General features: G+C 35.8%; 1 protein-coding gene across 1 annotated transcript in view; it reads right to left on the bottom strand.

The window, feature by feature from the left end:
* Positions 1-21,308, bottom strand: part of LOC150094964 (serine/threonine-protein kinase 26-like) — a 330,587-nt gene that overhangs the window by 102,314 nt on the left and 206,965 nt on the right. The window contains exon 6 of the mRNA XM_090411052.1: positions 11,944-12,129. Within this exon, the coding sequence (XP_090267178.1) occupies positions 11,944-12,129 (186 nt within the window). The remainder of the gene's footprint in view (positions 1-11,943; positions 12,130-21,308) is intronic.

Below are 21,308 nucleotides of genomic sequence, written 5' to 3' on the forward strand. Positions count from 1 at the left end.
GTTGCATGAGAGCTCACTCAAAAATGTCTCCTATATTCTATTGGATTTAAGTATAACAATTGGGAAAGCCATGGCAGACAGAATACCTCACCATCATGTTCCACAAACCACTGGGTAACCATACTTCCTCAATGAATGGGAGCATTATCCTGTTGTAATGTGGCAAGCTGCATAGAGTCAACATGGGAAGAAGATTATCGCTTATGATTGAAAGATAATGTGCAGCATCCACTTTACCCTCCAATACAAGCAGATCCCAACCATGCCATGAAAATGGTACCCAAAGCATTATAGAACCACCAAAACCTTTCACAGTTGGAAACAAGCACTCTGGCTGGTAAGGCTTCCTTCAACTGACACCACACACGTATTCATCCATCTGCAGCAAAAAGTGTGAACATGGATTCATCAGACCATATCACATTCCTCCATTGTTGTGTAGTCCACTGCCTGTGATCTTTGCACCATTGGATGCGATGATGTGCATTATAGAATGATCAAAGGCATGATCACGCCTATGTATAAGGCAACCCAAAAGTGATATCCAACTCTATGTAGTTTACGGCACAGAGTTTTATTGAAATGGGTTTCTTACGGCAGGCGGTAAATTTTTCATACAATTTCTCAGCAGTAGCCCATGTATTTTTTGTGGTAGAGCGCACTAATGCTTGAACATCCCTCTCTTGCAGTAAGCACTTTCGTCCACTACTGCATTTCACTGATGATGTTTGTTCTGTCAACTGCCATAATCTTAGAGACTGTTCCTTGACTAACATGTGCAATTTCAGCTGTTCTGGTCACAGATTCAACTGCCAGCCTGGCTAAAATCACACCCCCTTTCAAAGTCACTGAACTCCTCTTAGAATTCCATTCTAACATGCAATAAATGGTAGCAGGCCGCTGTTGGCTTTTTCACATACATCCCTAGGAATGTTCGAGAGTACATTTTCATATCAACTACATCTGTGTTTGGGGTATCGTAGATGCTGCATTCCAACTAAAGATAATGCAACCTGATAGCTCAGTGTTTTCATTTTTTTGTCCATTACCTTTACTATATAGTATTTTATATACGATATAAAATACTATATAGTATATTATAGTATATAAAATATACTATGATCATAATATTTTTAATTTTTACATAATCCATAAACCTCTGATGTTTGTAAAACTTAAAATGTGGAAAGGCAGTTGGAGTAGATGACATTTGACCAGAAATGCTCATATATGAAGGTATAAAAGTTTTTTTGCAGTAGCTACACAGCATAATAAAGAGGGCCTTGCCAGAAGATCAAATTACAGATGATTGAAGTAGAGCTGTCATAGTTTCCATCTATAAAAAAAAAAAAAGGGGGGGGGGGAATAAAGCTGAATGTGAAAATTACAGAGGATTTCTCTACTAAGTATTCAAGTAAGATTAATGCAAGCATTCTTGAAAAGTGGCTAAGAAAAAAAATTGTGGAACAGATTCAGGTCAAAGAGGTTCAGATTTTTTCACTTTATGACAAATTTGAGAAACCATGGGGATATAACAAGGATCTGTACTTAAGTTTTGTAAATCAGGAAAAGACATACCACATGGCGCTCAATAAAAACATTTTCGAAATGCTACAATTATATGGAGTAAATGGATCATTATACAGTGCAATACATAATATGCATTTAAGCTGTAAGTCATTAGTTAGAACTGAAGGAAATATAGGAAGTGGCTTAATGTAAAATCAAGGAATAAGCCTGTGTGAAAAGGCAGAAAGGCAGCTATAGTAGAGATATTCAACCAGAAATCTCAAATATGGAGGTATTAAAGTTTTGCTATCACCTGACATGACTTAGTGAACTACTGTTGATCATTGCAGGCAACCCCACCAGCCAAGACCAACTGGGAACAGCTTCTGCTAGAGGTTGAATCGTCATTCAACTGATTTGAACGAACTATCTTTTTTTATACTTTTCTACCTGCTGAATCTTAAAAAAAAGTGATATCTCATATTCATTATTATTATTTAGGCCTCCAAGGAGTCAAAAGATTTACTGCGGGAGGTCCTTCCCAGGAAACACAAGTCCATCAAGACTCATCGTGAGAGGTCCCTCCTAGGAAACACAAAGTCTATCATACCACTCATTAAACTCATTGACCGTTCTCACTCTCACCACTCTATAAGGCAATGCATTCCATGGTTCAACCACTCTCCATGCAAAGAAACCACTCCTCACCCTCTTGCTCACAGTTTCCTTTCGTAACTTCCAAGGATGGCCCCTTGTCATCACTCCTTCCCACTGTTCAACAAAGCAAAAGACCTCCCCAGTGTCAACCCTGTAGGCACCTCTCAACAGTTTAGAAGTCTCAATCATATCACCTCTCCTTCTTCTATCCACCAAACTCTGCAGGCCACATTCATTCAGCCAATCCTCAAAACTAACATTGTACAGTCCTGAAACTTTGTTATCTGCCTCTGGACCCTTTCCCCAGGATTTGAAGGGGACCAAATCTGAGAACAATAGTGTGGTCTGATCAGGGTCTTATACAACAGAATGATAACTCTTTTATCTCTGCAGGTCAGCGTCCTTCTCATTATTGCAGCAATCCTTTCTTACTTTCAACCACCTTTGCAATGTGTCCCTTGAATTTCAGGTTTCTATCAATCATCAACCCCAGATCAACCCCTACTTCCTTCAGTATATCTCCTCCAGTGCAGTATGCAGCTTCCTGTGAATGTGTCCCAAACCTGAAGACCTTACATTTTGCTGCATTAAACCGACACCCCATTCATTTGCCGATCTGTCTAGCTTATTCAAATCCTCTTGCATGACTACCACATCTGCGTTGTTACTAATAACCCTTCCCAGCTTCACATCATCCTCAAACAACTGAATATCCCCCCTACAATCCACTGACAATGTCATTGATATAAAGGTTAAACAATATAGGTCCTAGTACTGAGCCCTGTGGGACCCCACTTGTAACTCACTCCCTCCTTGAAACTTCCCCACCATACACAACTCTCTGATACCTATCGGACAGCCAATCCTGAATCCAGTTGACCAACCTGACATTCAAACCCATCTGCTGCAACTTAAATATCAGCTTATCATGTGGCACCCTGTCAAATGCCAAATTTATATATAAAAGCAGGTCAACTACTAAAGAAGCAGGAGGTTTGCTACAAATCAGAATATCAGTCAATAATAAAACTAAATAAAAACAGCAATAACTGCCAAGGTGCCTACTTAGCTAATATATTACTGTTTTTTAATTAACAAATGATAATAAACTCTAAAATTATAGCAGTACCACAGCTGCAATAATAACAATACCTAATTATGAAAAAACAATGACAATAATGGAGCTGTTTCTAAATAGCATCCAACCTATTGCATTTTCAGTGCCTGGGTCACTTTTTTTTAAAAAACATATGAGGTGATTTTTTATGAAATGCTCTCCTGAATACTTTCATGTTGGATAGCTCCTAATAAGGGGTGCTAAAGGATCAAAGCTATATAACTGACAGGAAACTTCCACACAGCCTTTAAAGGAATGCGGAGAACCAACCAGGGCTTCTAACCTAATGTCCAATCCTCACCTTCTCGTGGTGCACCTGTTAAGTATCTCCCTGGATACTGAACAAATAAGGAAGGGCAGGCAATTTGGGATTTAGCCGACCAAATTGTATTCTTATTGGCAACCACAATATAAAATGATGGTACAACATGACAGAATTTCATGTTGGCTGGGGCATCGCCTAGTTAAACAAGGCTACTGTTGTGTTTACCACGGAACCAGGGCGAACAGTGAAAAGTCAGCTACTGAAACAAACCCCAACTCAACATCCCCAGACTTCAAGATCAGTACTATCAACATAAGAAGCCTGAATGGCAAAGAAATGGAGCTAGCTGAGGAATTGGATAAGTACCAGATCGACATAATAGGGGTGACTGAAACAAAAAAGACAGATTTATCTGAGCAATAAATCCAAAATGTTATATTCAGACAATGACAATCAGGGAAAAGAAGGTGTAGTTATAGTATTGTACACAAAATACGAGGCTAATCTTCTTGAATGGCAAGCGATATCAAATAGAGTGATGTGGGCATATATCAGAATGGGGAACTAGACAATGAGACGTATTTGTGCCTGTGGTCCTAAAGAAGGTTCTAATAATGTAGAAGTGGATGAATTTTTTGAGGCTTTAGAGAAAGCAACTGACACAATGAAAAAGGAAAAAAGTTGGTCCTTGTTGGGAATCAAAATAGCAGAGTAGGAAATGATTGTCAGACAACAAACAAAACAAACATACAAAAATATTTCTGGAAAATTTGGAGAAAAGAGCAAAGCTAATAATAATGGCAAATACCTGTTGGATTTCTGCTCAGGACATGGAGTGGTTATTACTAACACCATGTTCCAACATAAAAATGTGTGCATATTCATATGGAGAGAAGAGGCAAGGAATAAGAAAAGTCTCATTAACTATGTTATTGTTGATAGTGATGTTTTCTCCCTGATGCAGGACACCAGAGTGTGCAGAGGATTTGAAACTGGACGTGATCACTATTTAGTCTTGAGCAGGATAAAACTGAATTTCATATTGAAAAGAATAATAAGTAAGAAAGTTTTAAAGTGAATAAAAGTTGAGCAGCTCTCAGATGTGAACTGTGGACTAAAATACACAAAGATTACTAAAGAAAAAATGAAAGAGTTTGAGAACAGAAACCACACCTTGGTGATTCAGTGGCAAATCCTGAAGAAAACATTGATTGATTCAGCCAGAGAGGCATGTGGTGAGTCTGTCTGCAAGGATAGAAAAATCAGAACTCCATGGTGGACACAGGAAGTTAAAGAGGCAGTGAAGGAAAAGAAGAAACTGTATCAAAAATTATTGGCAAATAAGTCAGCTTGTGCTCTTACAGAATACAGATGGACGAATTCCAGATGATTGGAGTAGAGCTCTCATAGTACCCATATATAACAAGGGAAATGAAACAATGTGAGAATTACAGAGGTATTTCTCTACTGAGTGTTCCTGGTAATATATATGCAAGTATACTTGAGAAACGGTTGAGAAGGATTGTGGAAGAGAAGTTTGGTGAAGAACAAGCTGAATTCAGGCCAAATAGAGGTTGTCAGGATCAGATTTTCACTTTAAGACATATAGTTGAGAAATCATGGGAATATAACAAAGATCTGTATTTAAGTTTTGTAGTTCTGGAAAAGGAGGAAAATTGTAGATAGGAAGTTAGTAATGATGTAATTTTTTCATGTAGTACTGTCATATCCTGTACACCCCTTGAGGGTACATGGCAGGAATTTGATGATGATGAGTTCTGGAAAAGGCATATGACAAGGTGCCAAGAGAAAAGCTATTCGAAACGCTACAGTTATATCGTGTCAATGGGGAATTATATCAAGCATTACTTAATGTTTATTTGAGTAGTAAGTCAGCAGTTATAATTGAAGGAAGTACAAGAATGTGTTTTAATGTTAAATCTGGTGTCAGACAAGGATGTACATTATCCCCTCTGTTATTCATGATCTATATGGATCACATTATGAAAGAAAGTGGTGTTAAACATGACATCAAAATTAGAGATGTTAATGTCAACTCTTTGCTTTATGCAGACGATGTTATACTTCAAAATAAATCCGCTACAAGTCTGCAAGATTCCCTGACTAAATTGAATAACTGTTGTAATAGATATGGTGTGAAGGTCAGCAATAACAAGACAATGAATAGGTAGATGCAGTGAAAATGACAGCTGCATTGTGAATGGAGAACTTATAGAACAAGTAAAACATTTCAACTACTAAGGCACAATTTTTAATGAAGATGGTAAATTAAATATGGACATAAACAACAGAATAAACAAAGCTGGTATAGTAGGAAGCCAACTGAATAAATTTATATGGAAGAAGAGAGAAATTAGTCAAAACACTAAGTTAGCTATATACAAGACAGTGTTCAAATCAATTTTAACTTATGGATCTGAGAGCTGGGTTAGAAATAAAACAGTTGACCAAAAGACTAGAGACTGGAGATATGAGAGTCCTGAGAAAGATTAGGGGCATGAACATCAATGGCAATATCATATTAAAAACAAGGATATTAGGAAAGAACTTGACAGTGTCAGCATTCAGGAATATGTTAGCAGAGCTAATCTCAGGTGGTATGGTCACTTAAACAGAATGGGAGAGGAAAGATTAGCAAAACAAGTGTTCTCTTCCAGGTTGGCAAGAAAGAGACCCAGAGGAAGACCAAGATACTTGTATACTTGGTAACATTATAAATTAAAGATGCCAAGAAATTACATTCTTGGTTTAATCCAAGAATGTAATTCTTGGATTAATCTCTGTTTGCTTACACTTTATCCAAGTGTAAGCAAACAGAGTTTGCACGTGAAGTCGCTTCATGACTTTATATAGAGTCACTTCTTGACTTCATACTTGTATATAGAGGTTAATGACTTCACATGAATTACCTTTGTATCCCATTTTTATTAAGTAACTTATTTCAGTAATAAGGTGTGACACCTTTTTACTACTTGTATATGGAAATATGACTTGTGCATTGCTTCAATCTTGGTATCACTTCTGGGTCTGGCTGCCACTGATGAAACCTCAATAAAGGTCAAAACTGGTCAAGGTAGTGGCCCTTCCCATAATGTATAGCATTACACATGTCCGTAAGGATATGCGAGTTGCATTATGGGATACTAAGGCAACTGATGTGAAGTTATTAGCCTCTATATACATCAACTGCCTTAGTATCCAGTAGTCCCTTAATATCCCAGTCGTGAAGTTACTTCACGCACAAACTTCGTTTGCTTATACTTGGATAAAGGATTAAACCAAGTATATAATTTCTTGGTACTTTTAACCCAGAGGAAGACTAAGATATAGATGGATTGATAACGTAAAAAGTGTGTTAGAAGACAGAAATATAAGATCTGATAATGCTGGAGTTTTGACAGGTAACAGATTGATTTGGAGTAAAATTGTAGATAGGAAGTTAGTGGTGATGTAAGTTTTTCATGTAGTACCATCATATTCTGTACACCCCTTGAAGGTACTTGTCAAGAATTTGATGATGATGATGATAGTTCCTAATACTATTTACTATAAATGTTAACTGATTTAATAATTTCAATAATTATGTTTTTTGAGTCTCTATAGCTGAATTGGTTTCCCCAGTGCTCTTTAGTTAGAAAGACCTGGGTTGAATCCTAGATTGTGAAGAATTTTTATCAGGCTTTTTCACCTGAAGGAGGGTTAATTGGTCTCATATGGACGAGTATTTTTTTTGCTCCCAGGAACTCAGGTTTATCATTCTGAAAATCAGGCAAACTGGCCAGAAGAACACACACAATACACAGACATAGGAGACTATGGGAATAAAGATAAAACTCTCTATTCCATTAGATCTAGTTTCAACTGCCTACAGAGTATAATGTGGGTCTACATATAAGTACAAAACAGGAAGAAATAATTATTTGGACTGATAGAATCACATTTTTATCACCTTTATGGTCTTTGATTCCATTAGTGAAGCTATTTTCTCCATTTTTAAGCTTTCTTAAATAGCTTCCAAAACATTTTTGTATTTTCTGATTTCTTTCTAAAATCTTACTATTACTGAAATAAAGGGCCAAAAGTACTTCAGTGATGCAAAATTATATAAACTAAAGTGGATATTCAATCCAACACATTTGAAAGCCGCCATACTAAGAGTTGCTTATAGTCAAGAATTTGATGATGATGATGATAGTTCCTAATACTATTTACTATAAATGTTAACTGATTTAATAATTTCAATAATTATGTTTTTTGAGTCTCTATAGCTGAATTGGTTTCCCCAGTGCTCTTTAGTTAGAAAGACCTGGGTTGAATCCTAGATTGTGAAGAATTTTTATCAGGCTTTATTGCGGGAATACGCTTGGAGGCAAGTGTATTCCCGCAAGCTCTCTTTTTCGCACAAAACTTTTACAGTTTCTGTATTTTGGGCTTTGAAATGATGTTGGATTTAATATTCACTTAATTTATATAATTTTGCACCGCCAAAGTGAAGCCTTTTGGCTCTTTATTTTAGTAAATACTTTATGCCCCAACCGAGAGTTCGCTTACAGAAAATACACCTCTCCGACGCTTCAAGTTCCTTAGTAATGAGAGTTTTTGCTCTCTTAGCTCTGCCTGGTCTCTGATGAAAACCGATGAGTTTGAAACAGCTATCAGAACAGTGAAACCTTATCAAAATGGACCAATAGGAGGCAAATATATGGACACTTTGAGCATTTGTGCTTCCTATTAGGTTCGGCTAGGGCAGGGGTGTTCAACCCATCGATCGGGTTGACCACCCCTGATCACGGAGCGATTTTTGGTCGATCTCTTGTGTATTCCTCCTTACTTACAAATTTAATAAAAATTGAAAACATAATATTTTATTTATCATTATTTTGCATTATTTTTAATTCGCTTTAAGTGTATTGCTATTGTTTATTTATTTTTCGTTAAAATTGTCAAATCTGTAATTTTCTTATTAAGTCGGGTAAATGAATTAATTTGGATCAGTGGAAGTCAAACAGCAAGCTGAGTGAATATGATTATAAGCAAAGTATAAAAACTCAATTGTAGCTTAAATATTAAATATTCCAAAGCACATTATATCGATTTTTTATTTAGTTAAGTTCCATGTGAATAATGTAAAAAAATAAACTTTGTTTGTCTTGGTATAGTTTGCATTAGATATTTTTGTAAATAACTCTTTTGAAGCTAACTGTATGTACTACTTTAATAAGAATATGTTAGAGTGTTAAAAACAAAGGCAATGTTTTTGTCGTCGAAGCTGTACATGGCGGCATTAGAAAGATTGTTATTGAAACTTGCATGTATGAGAATGGCTTGCAGGCTCTAAGTGTAAACATCTCCGAAATCAGTCAGAAAGAGTTCAAACAACTTTCTGATGGCCGGCTACTTGCAATCGAAAGAAAGCACAGGAGAACCAAAGGTGTGCCGAACTTGAAACTTAAGATGAAAGACTCATACCAATTCTTTGGGGGGTTGCCAAACTTCATGCGAGGTCTCAGAGGAGGCCTAATAAAAAGGGACTGAAGCAAGCAAAAGGGGTCCCGGTTCCAGAATTGCTATCAGGGAGGAGTCTGCCGGGTTCAGAGAAGCCTTCAGAGAGACTGCCCGGATTTACGTTGCTTGAGAGAGGAGTTTCCCGCTTCCAGAAAGGAGCGTCTCGGTTCGAGACGTCACTAGAGAGAGAGAGACTACTTCTAGGCCACAGACAAGGTTTCAAATTGCCGAAAGGAAGAGTTAAAATTGCCGGAGAAAAGTTTCCAGGCCAGGATAATGTCAGACATTCACCAGTGTGTGTGTGTTGCGTTTTCATTACAATTTGATGAATCAAACGACTTCACTGATATTGCTCAGTTAATGGTATTTATTCGCATGGTATTTCAAGATTATTCAAGTAAAGAAGAACTTTTGAAAATTATACCATTATTGGGAAGGACTAGGGGAGAAGACATTTTTTTGGCATTTGATGAATTTGTGAAGTGAAACAACACAAACTTCCGCTTTTTAAACTTGTGTCTATTACTACTGATGGTGCTTCTGCAATGATAGGCAATAAATCAGGCTTCATTTCATTATGTATAAACGATGACAAATATCCAGAATTTTTAATGTACCACTGTATTATTCAACAACAAGTACTGTGTAGTAAAAGATTAAACACAAATGATGTTTTGGATATTACATTTAAAATTGTAAATTCTGTTTGAGGAAAAGCCCTGCAATGGTGGTTATTTAAATTACAGGCAGATGATGATAGGGACTTCTGTTGTACAATAATGATCACTGGCTCAGCAGAAGTAAATTTTTAGAAAGATTTCTTGTATTAATTAACGATATAAAAATTTTTCTTGATGAAAAAGGAGACATTTATCCACAATTGAGTGATAAAAGATGGTTGTTACACTTATCATTTTTAGTAGATTTCTGTATGAAATTAAGCAATTGAAATTTAGAGGCTACAAGGTAGAGATAAAAATTTAATTGACATGTTAAGTTCAATAAAAACTTTCCAACAATACTTTTATTAAAGAAAAATATAAATGACTGCAAATTTAGACATCTACCATATTTATTAAACTTTTTTGAACAAAATCAAGAAATGCTTCACTATGATTTAAAAGAAGTTATTCGTGAAATAGAATTAGTTGAGGAAGAAATAAATTCAAGATTTAAAGATTTTAATAAAACTGAAATGATTGCATCTTTTATCAATAATCCATTTCAAGAAAACTTGAACATCACAGAAATTTCAAATAAAATTAGTGGGCTGTTTGATATAAACCAAGCTGAAGTAGAACTTGAGATAATAAACATTCAGAATAGTTTACATTTAAAATCAATAAACAATGAAGTCATTTGGAAGTATGCACATGAAAAATTCCCAATATTAACTGATATTGTGCGAAAAATTCTGTCGTGTTTCGGATCAACATACTTGTCAGAATCCGCTTTTTCAAATATGACTGTCATAAAAAATCAATTAAGAAACCAAATTACAAATGATCATTTGGATGATTGTCTGCGATTGGCCACTTCTTCATATCAACTTGACCATGAAAATATTGCGAGGTCCAAACAATGCCAAATTTCACATTAACTTTTTTTTTCTTTTTATCGACCAGCATTTCCTGTAACTCGTGAGTTTGTAATCAATCTGTTATTTTTTCTAACTTTGGTTTTCCATAATAGAGAAATAAGTATTTTATTCTAATATATTTGTTTTGTTTTTTTGTTGTATTAAAATAATCAAAAGTGATAAATAAATTTTTAAATACACAAAGTTTTAAGTTGTGTATTTTTTTTTTGTTGTTTATTTTTAATTATTTATTTGTGCGTAATCAGATATCAGGCTAGGAGAACATGATCTGTATAAGAGAGTAGATCGCCGAATAATTTTTTATAGAAAAGTAGCTCACGTAGTAAAAAAAAAAGTGGAACACCACTGGGCTAGGGCAACTCGTAGCATGGTGGTGAGTGTATTTCCACAAGTTCTCTGGTCAATTTTTGCATAAAATATTTATAGTTTTTGTATTTTTGGCTTTGAAATCATGTTGGATTTAATATTCACTTAATTTATATAATCTTACTATTATTTTTGTTTAGCTACATTGATACATAACTTGGCTTTCCTGCATTTCTCTGTATAATTTTTTTTTTTTTTTTTTGAGAAAAGTGACTTTGTTTTACACTGAGAAATTAAAATTATTTACCTAATACCAGGTAGCTGATGGATGTTTGCAATATGTGCACTATCAAAGTACTCCTTGCCTATTTCAGAATTTTGTAGGAGAAAAAATCAGAAGTACTAAAGAGAAACTGTCTTTCAGTCTCCACTTAAGACAAGCAAGACTAGTTCTGACTAAAATATTCATATAAAATTCATACTGTGGTGAAACAACTTGACCAAAAAGATGCCCTTAAGCCACTTATACTAAGTTCATAAAAACATGATGCACAGAAAATATTATTACTGCAAGATCCCTATAAACTGACAAGAACACTGCCATTACTTAGATTTTTGTGATTTAATTCTATATTACTGCCAGATGAAATTCAGCAACCAATAAAAAAATAAATAAATATAAAAATCTGCAGAGGAACCTCGGAAAACATTTTCTTTATAGATCAGGCTGTTACAACATCAGTCAAACATTTTCAGTGTGTTTGCAGTGTAATGGAATATTTTAAATCATTTCATTTTATACTGATATTCTCTGACTAACCTAGATGTTTTAATATTTATTGCAAATATGTAAAGATTTTCAACAATTAATTAATTAGTTATACATTTCATGATGGTGCAAGATAGAAAAAAACTATTTAAGGTTGTTTAAAAAAATTAGTACACTAGCAGGAACTTACTTACATTTTCAGGATCTTTGTTCAAACATGCTTCAACAAATTCCTTAAACTGCTTGCTGTAGTTTCCTGTTAACTGAGGTGGATTATTTTTAGGTATTAAAAATAAAACTCTCATAGGATGAAGATCTGAATTAGGAGGTTCACCCTTTGCTAATTCAATGGCTGTAATTCCAAGACTCCAAATGTCGGCCTAACATAAAGTTGACATATTGTTATAATAAATACCACAGAATTTTATATATATATGTTAATTTTTTATTAACATATATATATATATATATATATATATATATATATATATATATATATATGTGTGTGTGTGTGTGTGTGTGTGTGTGTGTGTGTGTGTGTGTGTGTGTGTGTTAACTATTATCTAATGACTGAATTCCAAGATTATAAGGAAACACGAAAATTTAATATATCCACACAACTGGTTTTGTCGGGATGCCAACTTCGTCAGGTGTGATAACATAAAATTAAATAAAATACCATAAAAACATTGCACTTCTATAACAACAGAGCATTAAAATTCTGTAGTTATGTTTGAATTGGAGTCCTAGCTACAGTTCTACTGTTATGCACATGCAAGCGTATGACTTTTCAAGCTCGCCAATACTGAATAGCAGAGCTATGCGAGTCTGACAAACTGTAACTGAGATTGCTGTTCATGTGGGAAGAGTCGATGATTATTTCTTTTGATTCAAGGATACAATGGTCTAGTTCATTGTAACATTTATGTATGTTGGATGTTAAATTCCAGTCTATTAGATGTTGGCGGCCTTCATAATTGGAGTTAAAACAAGACGTGGCTGGAGAGGGTGCTGGCTAGGGTTCTGTTATAAGAGATGGCTCTCTCTGGTGTTCTTCGAGAAGCAGAAAGATAGGCTTTTCAGTTTGGCTATAATATGGCTTCCCACAATCACATATAATTCTGTAGACACCTGGAAATTGAAGATGGTGATGCTTTTCTTTGGGGTGGCTTAGGATTGACTGGAGTTTTGGTAAAGTGGAGAAACACGTTTTGATATTGAACCTCTTCAAAATTCTTGCCAGTTTACAGGAGAGGGAACTGATGTAAGGTAAGGAGATGTAAGATCTTGGGTTCCTTATTAGTATGTTGACGACGGTGGTATAGTAGTTTGTTAATACTTTTTGAAGAGTGCCCATTATTTATGAAGATCCTTTTAAGATGTTTCAGTTCATTATATACGTCCCTCTGTCCAAAAAGAAACCAAACTTTTGATAGAAAATAAAACACAGGCCAATTATAATTATTCAAATCATTTATTTCAATCAATATGCTCTCCCTCAGCTTTGCTACAGTCGTTAAATGAGTTTTTTATATTGGTTTTTGGGATACTGTTGAGGGTCATGGTTACTGCCACTTGAACATTTTCAATGGTGTCGTATCACTTTCCTTTCATCAGCAAAAGAAGCCAGGGGAAGAGAAAGAAGTCACAGGGTGCTAAATCAGGTGATTACAGTGAGTGATCCAACACACAAACTTAGTTTTTGCTCAAAAACTGTCTCACAATGTTCGAATGATGAGATGGTGCATTATCGTGCAAAAGTGACCAGCTGCCTGCATCCCAATATTCATGCCACACGTGACAAATTCTCGCTATCAATCACTTCAAAATTTCAAGATAAAACTCACCATTGACTGCTTGGCCAGGTGGAACAAATTCTTTGTGGATAATGCCCTTGGAATCGTAGACAAATCAGTTGTTTTGACTTCTCCAAATGACTTATTTTGGATACCCCTCTTCTGGTGGTCTCCAATTTGGGCTCATACTCAAAACACCACATTTTGTAACAGTAACGATCGTTTCAAGAAGTTGATTCCTTACGTGAGCGGTTTTAATGAGGTCCTTGTAGTGTTTAATTTGATACATTTTTTGGTCATTGGTCAAGTTGTGGGAAACAAATCACAAATTCAATTTACGAAGGCCCAAACTCTCGGTCAAAATGTTGTGCACAGTTGATTTTGGAATCCCCAAATTCATCTTCAATTAATCTCACAGACGATTTCGGGTTTTCTTTGATGAAATCACGCACTTTTTGAATGTTAACTTCACTCAGCCAGGATGGCCCGGCTTTTCGTCGTCCTCAAGCGTCTCACAACCACTTTGAAATCACTTAAACCACTCATAAACTTGAGTACAGGATAAGCATTCATTACTGTATGCTTATTGAAGCATTTGATGCGTTTCAGTAAAACTTTTACCAAGTTTAACACAAAAATCAATCGCAGCTCTCTGTTTGAAACACTCATTTTCCAACCATTTGTCAAAACACACTGTGACAGTGTGTTTTGGCACTATAACTCAGCTTCTAATGAAACAAATGTCATAAACAGTTGAATACAATACTAATGAAGGTTGCCACTTTCGACAAAAAAGATACAACCGGTGGTGCTACTAGTTTCTTCTATTTTCGAAAAGTTCGGTTTCTTTATGGACAGAGTGTAAAATTTTAATATCCTTTTGTGTCTATTTCTATTGTCTTGTCCTTTTTCTGTGTCGCCATTGTAAAGTTAAATTTCTCTTGGCCGATCTTTACATATAAGAATGATGCTAGTGGTTTGGGGGACAAAGGGAATATTAATGGTCAATGCCAACTCCCTTGTCTCTACACTGATTGTAATTCCTTTTTCAGATTCAGGGAAAATTTATTTTTCACTGCGCCACCCCAAATCCTAGATTAACAAAGAATGTAGAATCAAGGAACCAGAAACAGTTTAGCTTACAATTTTATATTACTATAGGTTACGTTTGCAGTCGTGTAGCCTCTCTAAAAGTTAATCTCCCGCTGTGGTCCATATTTTATGAGCAAGTGCAACAGAGAAGAAAATAGGGCAAGTCATCAGTTAAACAAAAAGAACAAAACATTTAATTCAGTTGATACATATTACACATTACGAATACACTCTGATTAAGTAATCTGCAATTGCTAATGAATGAGCACTAATTTCTCAGATTCTCTATATCTATCTTAGCATGTATGACAAAGAACTTCATTTATGATTTATGACTTATATTTGAAAGATCACACTTATTCATCAATATTAAAGACATTTGTTAACTGAATTACTAATGTAGCTCCACGTGCTCTCATACAATTTCTCTCACAAAATTCTCATAACTTATTCAATCATTAAAAGACATAATTCCTAGACTCCACGTGCTCTCGCACTATTTCTTTCACATAATACTCATAATATACTCTATCCTTAAAAGAAACAATCTCTAGAGTCCTTCCTAAAATTTACAGATACCCTTCTAGTACACATTTACATAAAAAAAACTAGACTGTATGTTACCAATTGCTGGGGAATCGTTTGGCCACATCACATATCTCGTCTGGACAATCACTTTCGACTCCAAGTTCATTCTGTTTTTTTTTTTTTTTTCTGATAGTATTCTTCAGATTTCGAGCGGAACTTATCTCTGTCGCCTAAATTAGGTAGACATTGTTCTCTAGTGAACTGGCTTAACATCGCAATGATATTTCCGTAAGCATTGGTGACTATCTCCTGCTGAGCTGATTGCCAACCGGTAAACTTTCGGGAATTTCACAGCATAGTTCCTCAGTCACTGTCTTGAATCTGTGTCGAAAACGGGGAACTAAAAGTTGCCATGAGGAGGTTCCACACATAACAGCATAACCGCAGGAAGGCACGAGATCCCGAGCGAAAAGAGAGCATAAGAGAGTTCTTCTAAGCACTGCACAACCGATTTAAATTGCACGCCACATGTTCACTCCCACATCATCGATTTCTCCTCCCCAATTTCCATGTCACCCTACGTCACTCAGTACTCAGCACCACACACACGGAATCCTAACATATTCTTCAGAGTGTATGGGGGGGGAAACAGCTTGCTTGCTTACCAAAAGGGTGCACGTGTTTAGATTCCGGCTACTTTTACCTAATCGGATTATCTTTTTCTCCCGGGAATTTATAAGTACTTATTATACAAAAGCAGTAATGTTTAAACAATTTAACAATTTACAATACTTTACATTATAACATAATCAAATGAAAGATTCTCAGTTTAATACTATTTTGGTAAATTACAAGAATTTAGTATATCTGATATTATCAATAACTGATTCAAATTGCAAGCCCATGTTAAGTCTGTATGAAATGTGAATTAATTTAATTCAAGTTTCATTCAGAACCTAACAAGAGGGCGTATATACACATAATGTAAGCTTTAATATAAGAAGTTTCTTCTAGCTAATAAGTCAGCTCTTAGAGAGAATATATATGAGATAGCTCATCTTAATATTTAATGGAATGTCTGCGCGGTTAGCCTAGTGGCTTTGTGCTTCGCAACCATATGCCTGGGGAAGGAGTGTCCTGGGTTCGATTCCTGTCGCCGACGTGAGGAGCTTAGGGATCTTCCTCAGCCATAGCCAAGTTGGCCGGTCTTGGGTGTGGACAGCAGGGTTTTTTACCCCATTTTATCTGGGGTTTTTCATCCCGCAAGCAGGCAAACCGGCCTCGTGAACACACATAGATCTACAGCCATAAATACTTAACCCCAATGAGAGGGCTCAACTCGCCCCAATAGGGACGAGGGAGAAAAGGGAGGAAACTCCATATGAATAAATAAATAAATAAAATAAATGGAATGAAAATAGCACAATTAAATAAACGTAGGTTTAATATCTTGATATTTTGTGTCTATCATGGGGACACTTTGATACAATATAAGAACTGCAACAACACACACAAAAGTACAGTGTGTGGAAGATGTTAGACTAGACGTCAAAGACTGGTGTCTATTATTGCAGGTAGCCAACTAACCTGCAACAACAGAGGTTGTTGGTTATTGACCAGGTCTAAGAATTACATCATCATATTCCTGATATGTACTTTTTTTGGAAGGGGAGAGTACAGAATATTATGAGAGTACCACATGAAAAGTTTACATCACTACCACCTTCCTATCAAAAATTTCCTTCCAAATTATTTGGTTATCCGTGAGGACACCGATGTTGTTGGATCATATATTTCAGTCTTCTAAGACACTTCTTACTATATCCACCTAGATCTTAGTCTTCGTTTGGGGCTTTTTTCCTTACCATCCTGGTAACAACACCTGTTTTGCTAACATTTCCTCTCCCATTCTGTTTAAGTGCCCATTGCACCAAGATTAGGTTTGTCACACATTTCAGAATGCTAGCAATGTCAATTTCTTTCCTAATGCCCTCAGTTTTCATATGATTCTGCTGCTGCCATCTTTTTACCCTCATAATTTTTTTTCTGAACTCTCATACTTGTGATTAAGTGTTTATTTCTACCCAGCACTCATATCCCTAAGTTAAAATTGGCTTGAACACTTTTTGTACATAGCTAGTACACCATACAACTGTAGCATTCTGAACATCTTTTCTCTTGGCATCTTGTCATATGCCTTCCTGTGTGATCACTCCACTCTTCAGATGTGCCACAAAAGTCAGTTCCAGGTAGTAAAACTGTATGCTTTTCTACAGGCTTTAACTTTCTGAAAATCAGTCAATCCAGACACATGATCTATTCACCTCACTGAGGATTTACCTTTTCTTTTTCTAGGGACTTTATAATGTTTAGAGACATACTCCTTCCATTCTTCAATGTGTTCAAAGTATTTCAGCTGTCTTCAGTCAATTCTGCCAGTCAGGTTGCCCGAGTGGTTAGTGTATATCTGCTCTCCAACCAAAAGGCTGCGGGTTCAAAACCCACCATGAACATAATGTTTGTGATTGTCTGTGAAAATACTAGTGGTAGTGGGGATTGGCAGTAGATGGCATTGGTGTATCATATTATCAGCGTTTCCCAAACTATGTTTGGGAAATGCTGATATGAGCCTGGAATGGTTTTAAATGCTGCGACAAATTCAAGCATGTTTGAAAATCAGGCACTCCTCACTTTGCATGTGGAGTCTGCTATTAAGGCCAGTGTGTGTGCTTTCCTTGACTCAGCCACCCGCAGTTGTCAATGCCTCCAAGAGTGAGTGAAGTATATGGAGATATCTATTCTAGGAAATGTATGGTGACAAGCAAGGCCAATGTGATGCGCTGCATCCCAGCACGCCTGTAGTGTGCACTGTCGCATTTTTGCGATGCGATACAGCCTGCTACAGAGATAGTGCACTTAGCTTTACATTGAATGCGAGACTGATAATACTCGACTCTAACCAAGGTGCTCCATTAAAATTTCAGGACTTGTGAAGTGTTTTCTGTCATAGAAAAAAGTTTGAGAAACGCTGGTGTAGATGATGCGGTTCGCTGTAGTTGGTGGATTGAGTGGTTGAGGCAGAGAGTTGTAGAGTAGGTGCCCTCCCTTGATGAGTCTTTGGATTCTTTGGAGGTGTCACATAATAATAATATCCTTAAGGAGCCTTAAAGTTCTACCAGTCTTTTCTAGCATCCATCCATTTGTCCACTTTTCAGTATATGAGATCCTCAACAGTAACACCACATCTCAAAATCAATTTATCCTTTTCTTATCAGACTTCTTTAGGTTCCAAGTTTCGCATCCATTAGTAGCTATTGATAAAACAGCTGCATTCAAAATGCTCAGCTTTGTTACTGTGGAGATAGAGTCATCCTTCCAGATTTTAGACACGTCTCTGACCATTGTTTTAGCCATTCCTAAACTACTTCTGATGTCGTCCGAACAGTGATTTTTCACATTAATGATGGATCTCAAGTATATGAATTTGCTGACTTCCTTGATTATTACTCAGTTACCGTACACTAGTTTCTCAGGAGCTTCCCTGTCTATATTTCCTTTGTACAGCATAATTTTTGTCTAGGGTTAAAGTTTAATTCCTGTGTTTTTGTTGATCCCATTAACTCTGTCAAGGATTGGGGGGGGGGGGCAGAGCTCCCTTTTTGAGTCTTCAAAATTTGAGTCATCAGAATTCAAGGAGAACTGGCCTAACAGGGGGTTGGGTGCCGGGGGCATAGCCCCTCCAGTATATAAATAAAATTATAACAATCTGGAAACAGTATAACCCGTTATTCTGGTATACAAATAACCCCACAAATGAAGATAGATACACTCCTATTTGCAGATAATCAAATAGTATTAGCTACATCCGAAGATGATTTACAAAACTCATTAAATTCATTAAATGATATCTCAAAACAATATAATATGACAATATATAAAAAATAATAATAATAATGGCATTCAAAGGAGAAAACACAATAAGAAATAAAATAGTGATAGGTAATAAAATATATGAACAAGTAAATACTTTCAAATACTTGGAATGTGATTTATCATATGAACAAGAAAAAGACAGATACTAAAATATCAAACTTTGTCAAAGTAAATGGCATAATAAATAATATATTTAAGCTAATCCTAGTACAAAAACACAACAGTCTTCTCAAAACCAACTCTACTATACAGAATCGAACCAGGGACCATAAAAAGGAGAGATGAAAAACTACTTTAAACAGCAGAAATGAAATTTCTCAGAAAAACTGCTGGATATAGAAAGTGGGACCATAAAACAAATGAAGAAATTTTACAATTCCTGAACATAAAACCAATTAATCACTGCATAAGACAGTATAAACAAAATTGGATAGAACACTTAAATCGAATGGATAACAGTAGACTACCAAAAATATTATACAGGTATAATATTTTTGGTAGTTACTGGTATAAAATAAGGGGAAAAAGAAAAATCAGAAGACCAAGAAAGAGAAAGCATGAGACCAGAACAGGCCACCTGGCCTAAAATCAATGTTAGGAAGAAGAAGACTTTTTTTGAAGTCCTTTTTTTTGGAAAGGGGGGGGGGAATTGAGTTATTTTTCTAATTGATTTACCTTACCCTCCACAAAACCACTTCTCCCCTGCGGTCTTTCAAGTGAGTAAGTACTGACTGCTTATTTACTTTTTTCAACTTTTGTTTCTTGGTATTTTAATTAACTGTAACCTATGATGACTAATTTTTTTCAGTAAGCCAGTGTCAGCATTTTAACAAGCAGCTTCTTTTCCATAATAGATCAAAAGTGTCTGAGAGCTTACTTGGATGGGTACAACTGTTATAACCACATTTAATAATCTTTAGTTAATTTCTTTCAATTTACTTAACAACCATTTAATAATGACCTATGTACTATAATAAATTTAGTTTAATCCTTTATCCAAGTGTATGCAAACAAAGTTTGTGCCTGAAGTATCTTCAGGACTGAGGCAACTCGTAGTAAAGGTGGACCAAGGTGACAAGGAGTGATGAGAACTTGGTCCACCTTTACTACGAGTTGCCTCAGTCCTGAAGATACTTCAGGCGCAAACTTTGTTTGCATACACTTGGATAAAGGATTAAACTAAATTTATTATAGTCTAACCAAGTGGAAAATAAACTTCCAACATCTTTCTCTAAATCCAGAGTAATTTAATAATAAGGTGGTACACCTTTTGGCAACTCGTATAAGTAAATATGATCTCTCCATTGCTTCTGCCTTAGTATCACCACTTCTGGGTCTGGCTCCCACTGACAAGACCTCAATAAAGGTTGAAACCAGTCTGGGTAGTGGCCCTTCCCTTAATGCATAGCATTATACATGTCCGCAAGGAGATGTACTTTGCATTATGGGAGATACTGAGACAAGGAGTGATGAGAGCTTGGTCCACCTTTACTACGAGTTGCTCCAGTCTTGAAGATACTAAAGGTGCAAACTTTGTTTGCATACACTTGGATAAAGGATTAAACTAAATTTATTATAGTCTAACCAAGTGGAAAATAAACTTCCAAGATCTATATACTCTAATAAAATAAGTCAAATTATTAAAAAATACTTTCCCAGTTTAGCCTGATGTATCAACCAAAATGACTAGTCTCATGAAAACAAAATTAATGTGAGGAGTAAAGAAATATATTTTTAGTTCATAAGTTACAGAATAGTAGCATGCCACCAAAACACAATTCTGACTCATTCCAACAAGAACAAAGATTATGCTTCACTTTCCCTCACTTTTAAAAATATCCTGTTAACTAACAATGATCAATTTCCTATTTTCTCTTCATTGGTTGATTTCCACATCTAGCCTGTTCTGGAACAAGCACATCAGGTTCATGGTCCTTCTGTTTTTAAAAGCAGCTTAGTATTCTTTTTTGTTCTAAATAGTACTTCTCTCCTGCTGAATTTGTGCCATCTTCTAAAGTTCAAATGAGTCCAATATTAGAAGACTGTTCCCAGATTTGGAATGGTGGACCTAAGAAATCCCTCAGAATGCTTGACTGTATTCAGAAGAGAGCAATCCATTTAACTGATGATCACTCTCTACAATTACCTTCCCAAAGATGCTCTGTTGCTGCATTATGTCTTTCCTATATGGACGAGGGTGGTTTGAAAAG

Source organism: Typopeltis vanoorti, chromosome 21, assembly GCF_054136105.1.
Source record: "Typopeltis vanoorti isolate ZY-2024b chromosome 21, IOZ_Tvanoo_1.0, whole genome shotgun sequence".
NCBI lineage: Eukaryota > Metazoa > Arthropoda > Arachnida > Uropygi > Thelyphonidae > Typopeltis > Typopeltis vanoorti.